The sequence below is a fragment of the Lynx rufus genome, unplaced genomic scaffold (genome assembly GCF_022079265.1).
Source record: "Lynx rufus isolate CCGP_SWC_20201006 ecotype Redwood Valley unplaced genomic scaffold, mLynRuf1.p SCAF_1, whole genome shotgun sequence".
Classification (NCBI taxonomy): Eukaryota; Metazoa; Chordata; class Mammalia; order Carnivora; family Felidae; genus Lynx; species Lynx rufus.
This window is the reverse complement of record NW_025814823.1, coordinates 91,529,162-91,536,985: the sequence shown is the minus strand read 5'-3', so window position 1 is coordinate 91,536,985 and position 7,824 is coordinate 91,529,162. Positions and strand designations below refer to the sequence as shown.

The following is a 7,824-nucleotide window of genomic DNA, read 5'->3' as shown; positions in this document are numbered from 1 at the left end:
GAGGTATGGTAGCTTCTCATTCGCTGAGCTGTGACAGTCTCTCATTGGCTGGGCTGTTGCGGGGTGGGGGTGGGGGTGTTGTGGAGAGGTGGACAACCTTTCTTGCTCCCGCTGGGGTAGTAAAGCAATAGCCAAACTAGTAGGGGCTGCAATTGACCAGCAGTAGTAGGGTGTGAGAGCTCCCCCTGCTGGGAGTTCCCCAACTCCATTGTAAGTAGGGTGGGGGTGTTGTGGGAGGGGGTGGTGGTGTTCCTTTTGTTAACTTTCCACACTTCCAATATTAATTTTCCACACACACACACAGAAAAAAACCATTCAGGATGAAATCTAACCCATCCCTTGGGAACAATTAAAGTCACAAAAACTGTATGTCATGAACTCTCCTTTCACTTTTGCTTTTACCGCTGTGCTCCCTGCAAGAGGGACATCACTCTGATGTGTAGAATTGTGTGGTCTTTCTACTAATGTCACACCTTTAGCAGTGTGGGAGCATATGAGATTTTTTTTCCTGACACAGTCTCCCTCCAGAGGGGATCAATAATATAAAACCTATATTTTAGGTTTATTTTCCTAAAGTCACTAAGTGACTTCACATCTATAAAATGTAGCAAAGTAAGTCTTGAGTATTGTTGCACACTTGCCAGTTATCTGCCCATTATCCATCCCATCTTCCTTTCCAGGAGAACCCTATTTTAGTGGAGGTGGTGGTGTGTTAAGTCTAACCAAAACAACAGCAGCAGCACAAAATAACTAAACTACATTCCCCAGCCTGCCATGCAATTGGAGGGAAATATTTGAGAGATGAGCAGAAGAAGCTGTGTGGAGCTGCTGAGAAAGCCCTTCCAAGTGGCAAGTGTTTTGGCTTTCTTCCCCTCATGCTCCCTGCCTGGGATAGGAAGAGATGGATGGAGCCCCAGCAACCACCTTAGAAGCATGGGGATGATAGTCCTACCTTAGGGATGGTAGAGGAAAGAACTGGAAGGAGACTGAGTTTCTCAGAGATAGAAGAATATATACACAGAGTATATAAATTTCCTCTAATTTTAGCCTTTTTCATCTCAGAAAATAATCTTTCAGTGTGTGGAAGTGGGTATTATTGAGTCAATGGTGCCATTGTGTTCCGTTTTCTGACATCCTGGACCTCTCCAGATATCAGCCCAGTGCTCACCATCGCTAAGAAGATTTTGAGCTCCTGCTGAAGAGACTTCCCATAGCCTTCTTCATGTCTTGGTTCCTCAGGCTGTAGATAAAGGGGTTTAGCATAGGGGTCACCACTGTGTACATGATGGTTGCTACCGTGTCCTGAGCTGAGAAGGAGTTGGGGGGTCGAATATATACCCCCAGGATAGTTCCATAGAACACGATGACCACAGACAGATGGGAGCTGCATGTGGAAAATGCCTTGCGCCTTCCTGGGGTGGAGGGAATCCGGAGGACAGCTGCAGCTATGCACATGTAGGAGACCACAATGAGTGCAGAGGGGGCCACAAACAGGACCACAGCACCTAGGAACACGTGCTGATTGACACGCGTGTCCGAGCAGGCGATCTTCATCAGCAGGTAGGCGTCGCAGTAGAAGTGTGAGATCTCGCGGGCACAGGAGCAGAATGTCAGTCTGTTCATGAGGAGCGTGTGGACTAGGGAGATGAGGCCAGAGCATGTCCACACGAGTGTGGTCAATCCCCGACAGAGCTGGGGGGTGATGATGGCGTAGTACTGCAGGGGCTTGCAGATGGCCACATAACGGTCCAGGGCCATGGCAGCCAGCAGAAAGGTGTCCAGGTTGGCAAAGGAGATGAGGAAGTACATCTGGGTCAGGCAATGGGGGTAAGAGATTGTCCATGTTCCTGCTATGTGGTTGACCAACAGCTTGGGGATCAGGTTGGTGGTGAAGCAGATGTCAACAAAGGAGAGATTGGTAAGGAAGAAGTACATGGGGGTGTGCAGGTGGGGGTCGGAGCCGATGGCCAGGATGATGAGTGTGTTCCCAGCCACAGTGACCAAGTATGTACACAGGAAGAGCCAGAAGAGAATTTGCTGCTGCTCTGGGTCACCAGTGAGGCCAAGCAGGAGGAACTCAGTGACTCCTGTCCCATTCTCCTTCCCCCTGGACATCCCACCGTAGCTCGGGGAGGTGACAGGCTCCACACACAAGGGGGAGGATGAAATCCCAGCAGAGCCTGGACCTGCTGTGTGTTAAGAATCAGATCAAAGGTCATTTGTAATCAGATAAGTGAGCAGAGTTTTGTACCTGTAATAATTGCTGCTCTTTATCAAGTGTTTTTTTTTATTGCGTGCCACCATACGAAGGACTTCGTGGGTACTGTCTCTCTTGGTCCCCACAAAACAGTGACTTTTATGATTCCCACTTTCAGATGAAATAACTGAGACTCAGATTAAGTAGTTCGCTCAAGACCACGTGGATAGCAAGTGGCACCCATGATCTGAATCCGGAGCCTGTCCTGTGCCTCTACTGTCTTGCTACCAAGGACCTACCTGGTTGGCCTTAGGTGCTGTGTGCTGGGAGCAGCGTCACTGAATCTTTGACTTTGATTCAGCTATCATGTCCTCTTCAGTTGACCAGGACTTCCTGACCTGGTTCTCACTTGCTTGTCTGACTGCATGTCCCGCCAGCCACATGGGACTTCATGCCCTTCTCGCCTCCAGGCAGGGCCTTTGCACTGGCTGTTCTTGGCCTGGCATTCTCTCCACCTGGACCTTCGCATGGCTGATTTATCATCTTTGTACCTCTGCAGGAGGTTATCTCATTTGTTAGTTAACTGGTTTATAGTGTGTTTTCCCCATAAGGCTGTGCCCTTCTAAGAACATGTGTCCACGCCGCTGTCTGTTGTGTGCCCTGTGCCTGGACAATAATCAGCACGTGGTCAGTGCTCAACAAAGTAGTCAAAGAATGAACTTTCACAAAGGTGTTGCACACCAAAAATCTACCAGCAAAAGCTACACGGACACTATGCTGGATGAGAAGTGTTTTGCTGTGACTAATGAATGCGTTTAGTAAATAAAATTGTGGCTTAAAGCATAACTTAAAGTGGCTGCTAAGTGAGCAGAGTGAAAAGGAGGCAGTGCTGAGTCCTAGACAAGTCCAAGGCTCTGTGTCAACAGGAATTTCCTTGACTATATGAAGGAGGAGGAATTGTGTGGTCCTGGTCTGTGTGATCCAGGACCTGTGACCACTGTAGACCAGAGGAACAAACTGGCTCTGTAAGCCAGACACAGCCTGCAGGTGTATTTATTTGGTTTAGACCCTTAATGTTTTATAAGACATCTATTTGCTGACATGTTAAAACTCAAGGGTTTCATATAAAGTCTGTATTCTACCTCTTCTTGAAAAATCAGCAGACCTGGAGATGCTGGGCTCCCATTCCTGCCTGGCAGCAATCAGCTGGGAAGGCAAACAGCTAGTATTCGCCGAGCACTCCTTCTGTTTAGCTCTGCACACAGAAGGCTCTGGTATCCCTCAGAGCCTGCCTCTGCAGTCATTCGATAAATGTCCCTATTCCACAGGAGGCGGGGGACACACACACACATAGGAGGCGGGGGACACACAGGAGCGGGGGACACACAGGAGGCGGGTGACCCTCCCATAGTGGCAGAGCTAATAGTGGTCCCACTCTCCAGGCTGCCCTGTGTTAGCTGATTTTTGTCACCACGGTTGCCTTCTGTTCTGGCCCCTGGAATCCCTTGGGAAAAGTCTAGTCACTTTCCATGTGCCATCCTCTCTAGTATCTTCTAGAAGCTCAAATCTTTCTCAAGATTTCCTTATTCCCCAGGCAGCCTAAATTCTGAAGGATTTCAGAAAGCTGGGATGAAGAATTTGCACAAAGTCAGTTGATGATGAAAATCTTACTTTGATTTTAGGTTCAGAGTTGTTCGTGTCTACAATTTTAAACAGAAAATCAAATAAAGCATTCAGGACTTTAGCCTAACCTTATCAGCATTACACCCTGGCCCTGGCCCTTTCCTTCTGACCCTCTTCTTCCCACTTCATGTAGTAGATGAGTCAGAGTAATTTATTTACCTATTGGCTTTGAATGATTTTTTTAAAATGTTTATTTTTGAGGGAGAGAGTGAGTGTGTGTGTGCACAAGCAGGGAAGAGGCAGAGAGAGGTGAGAGAATCCCAAACAGGCTTCATGCTGTCCAGGACCATGCATGCTGTCAATGTGGCGTGGGGCTCAATCTCACAAAGCATGAGATCATGACCTGAGCTGAAATCAAGAGTTGGATGGCTTAACTGACTGAGCCACCTAGGTGCCCCTTGGATGATTTATTTGCCAGAATCTTACATTAGATATGATTTCCCAAGATGAATTTTTGCCTCATTTTGACATTTTCAGGATGTAGCTGAATTTTTTAATAATAAAAATTTCTGGAAACAACCAGATCACCGGGTAGTTCTTTGGTCTCATTATGTTCTATAGGGAACTTATGTTGTAATCATGCTTTGTTTTGTGGGATTTGATCTGTACCATGGAGTCTGAATTCTTAAGGGACATCTTCCCCTACTTTCATACAAATTGAAGTAAAGCAAAATGGCATAAATGAGGAGACTTTCGTCCATTTGCTCACATCACCATTGGTCAGGTGCATGTGGAGCACTCAGCTCGTCCCTGTGGCGCCACCAGAGAATGGAACAGACCCTATCTTCTGGGAGCACTAGTGCCATCCAGAAAGCTAAACTCAAAAATTGATACGTTTAAAGCCAAGGAGGAGCCAGTAGGATTGAGATGTCTTGGGGCGCCTGGGTGGCGCAGTCGGTTAAGCGTCCGACTTCAGCCAGGTCACGATCTCACGGTCCGTGAGTTCGAGCCCCGCGTCAGGTTCTGGGCTGATGGCTCAGAGCCTGGAGCCTGTTTCCGATTCTGTCTCTCCCTCTCTCTTCCCCTCCCCTGTTCATGCTCTGTCTCTCTCTGTCCCAAAAATAAATAAACGTTGAGATGTCTTGGAAACTAATGGCAAGATGTAAGGGAAAATGGCGCCTCGCCTGTGGGGGAGAACACTGGGGAATGTAAGACAAGAAAGAGAGACTTTTCAAAATTTTCTTTAAAATTCACATTGCCCAGTGTTTGGTTCAGGAGCCTTATATGAAAACATCAAAAATCCATTTTGTTTATATAGGACTTTGCACCATGCAGGGCCCATGTCCCATTCTCTGGAATTCTCTGCTGCTCACTGGGAAAGACAGGGGACGCTGATGCCTCCTGATCCTGCTCTGGCTCACCTTTAGTCTAGAAGTGGATTTAATTCCTAGCAAACTGCTCGTGCTCAGTTTCCTCCTCTGTAAAATGGGGGCAGCCTGTGAGGATGAGGGAGAAAGCGGCTCAAAGTGCCTGGCACGGTCCTTCCATCTGACATGGAAGCCAGTGGGTGGCAGCTCTCGGTAGATCTGTTATGCCCTTTCCTCAGAACCACGTCAGAGATCCTGTAAAATTCTGACAGAATGAAACCTGGAGGCCAGACCCTCCCCCCACTCAGAGGAGCCATTAGATGAAAGGTGGGTGATGTGGCACCACGTGTCCGTGTGCTAACCTCACATCCTGGGGGATGTCTGTGTCTGAGCATCTGTGTCTGCGTCCTCCCTTCCGGCTTCCCCTGGCCTCACCTGGCTGCCTGTGCCGATCTTCATTCCTTCACTAGGTTGTGGCACTGGCCTTCACTTCTCTCCTCTGGGACTGACTGCAGGTTCCATGACTGCCCCTACCCCCCAGAGCAGAGCAAGTGCAGCAGGACACTGGCAGGTGAGACGAAGAGATGCAGCCTCCCACCTATGGGAGAGACCTGCCGGGATCACCGCTGCAAGTGATGGTGCTCCCACCACCGTCACCCTCAGTGGTGGGTCCCACGGTGCTCACCCTCAGTGGTGGGTCCCCACTTCTTCCCAAAGCAGACTTCTCTTCTTTGAACCTTTTTGTTAACAATTTCTATAAGTTAGGAATTTAGGGTGACCCTGAGATTTTATCTGTGGGCCTGTAGGGTGTTACATGAAGCAAAAGATCATGCCATCGTGTGGAGGTGAGGTCCTGGTTTGGGAGCATGGAACCTGCAGTTGTCTAAGCCAGGTTGACATAGAGCCACCGTATGAGTTCTCGGTGTGACTGAATTTTGCACTTTGTAGTTTCAAATGAGGTTAATTGATAGCATTCTTAGGTCATGATGCAATAATACCTAAAACAGTTATGTTGATTCAAATGTATACAGACTTTCCCATACATGACCTTACTTACCTTTTTGCAGCCCTGTGTGACAGGTCGGTCAGACAGCAAGTGTGATAATTAGACTAGCAAGGTTGGGAAGTATGCTTATGGACTTATGGGTAGCCACCTACTCAAATCTCACTGCCCTGGGGTGTGGGGACAATACCTGGGGTCCAGGGTGGCATGGTCTATTCCCTTATCCTCGGGCTGGAACACTGTTCCTTCTATGGATGTGTAGGGATTTTATGGTCCCCACCAGAGTGAACTCCCAAAGCTCCTGATTACAGGCAGTCCACAGAGAATCTGTCTGTGTGCTGCAGATCACAAATGTATCATCTACTCCAGAGAATTGCATCCGTGCTGTAGGTCAGGGATGTAAGTTTTTCCTGTTGGGAATTTTCCAGGTTAGGTCAAGGTCCACCTGGAGTATAGGCGTCCACAGATCCCCACATTCACTGAAGAGTCCTGGCTGTGTCGTTCCTCAGTACTCTCTCTGTCCCATTTTGCCTTCATCCAAGGACTGAGGAGAGAGTTGACGAATCTAAGTCCTAATTTGGAGCGGACCCAGCTTATCCTCTGATTATTCTGAATATATATTTTGGGAGTTCATTAGAATGGCACAAGATGGGGGCATCTGGGTGGCTCAGTCAGTTAAGCGTCCAACTCTTGATTTCGGCTCAGGTTATGATCTCACGTATTTTGAGTTTGAGCCCTGTGTCGGGCTCTGTGCTGACAGTGTGGAGCCTTGCTTGGGATTCTCTCTCTCTCTCTCTCTCTCTCGCTTAGGATTCTGTCTCCCTCTCCCTCTGTCTCTGTCTCCCTGCCTCTCCCCGGCTCTCTCTCTCTCAAAAATGAATAAACATTTAAAAAAAATGGCATGAGATGTTGGAGAACCATCCATGATGTGATGGGGTGGAAAGTGCCAGGAAACAGAGTTTGGGCAGTGGCCTTTGTCATGCTGCATCTGAGTGTTTGGGGCTTAGGGTTCCTAATCTCCATGTTGTCACTGGGGTCAGAAGTCACCTTCCTTACCTCCATGGGATGGTTCGATGCACAGTGTAATTTTTTTTTTTAACGTTTATTTATTTTTGAGATAGAGGGAGACAGAGCATGAACGGGGGGAGGGTCAGAGAGACAGGGAGACACAGAATCAGAAGCAGGCTCCAGGCTCCGAGCTGTCAGCACAGAGCCCAACGCGGGGCTCAAACTTGTGAACTGCGAGATCATGACCTGAGCTGAAGTCGGACACTTAACCGACTGAGCCACCCAGGTGCCCCAATGCACAGTGTAATCTTGGCAGCCACCATGATTTTATCTGTGACTGTGCTGAGGGAGGTACCAGGGTCCTTACTGAGCAGCGCCTGGAACTCATGTGTCCCACATCTCTCTAACATTACCTGTACCAGTTGTAAAATGATCTTGTTCTCATTGCCAACATTCCTTCTCTGGTTATGTGATTTATTCAGTGTTTATTGGACACCTGCTATATGACAGGGACTGTTCCAGGCTCTACAGGAGAGAGAAGTGGAAAAGTGTAGGCCTGTGTTCACTCTGCTTTCCCTCTAGTTGGGGAGAGGGCACAGCTTCCCACACATAAAAATGATTGGAAT

The 7,824-nt window shown here is 48.2% G+C and overlaps 1 protein-coding gene across 1 annotated transcript; it reads right to left on the bottom strand.

Annotated features, from left to right (window-relative positions):
* Window positions 1-1,173: 1,173 nt before the first annotated feature.
* LOC124514859 (olfactory receptor 1D2-like) lies at window positions 1,174-2,115 on the bottom strand. The gene has a single exon (XM_047083185.1). It carries the CDS (start codon window positions 2,113-2,115, stop codon window positions 1,174-1,176), a length of 942 nt encoding a protein of 313 aa, XP_046939141.1.
* Window positions 2,116-7,824: the final 5,709 nt, after the last annotated feature.

Excerpts from the sequence above, each read along its gene's own strand:
- LOC124514859 (XM_047083185.1), bottom strand. The coding sequence starts at position 2,115 with ATGTCCAGGGGGAAGGAGAATGGGACAGGAGTCACTGAGTTCCTCCTG.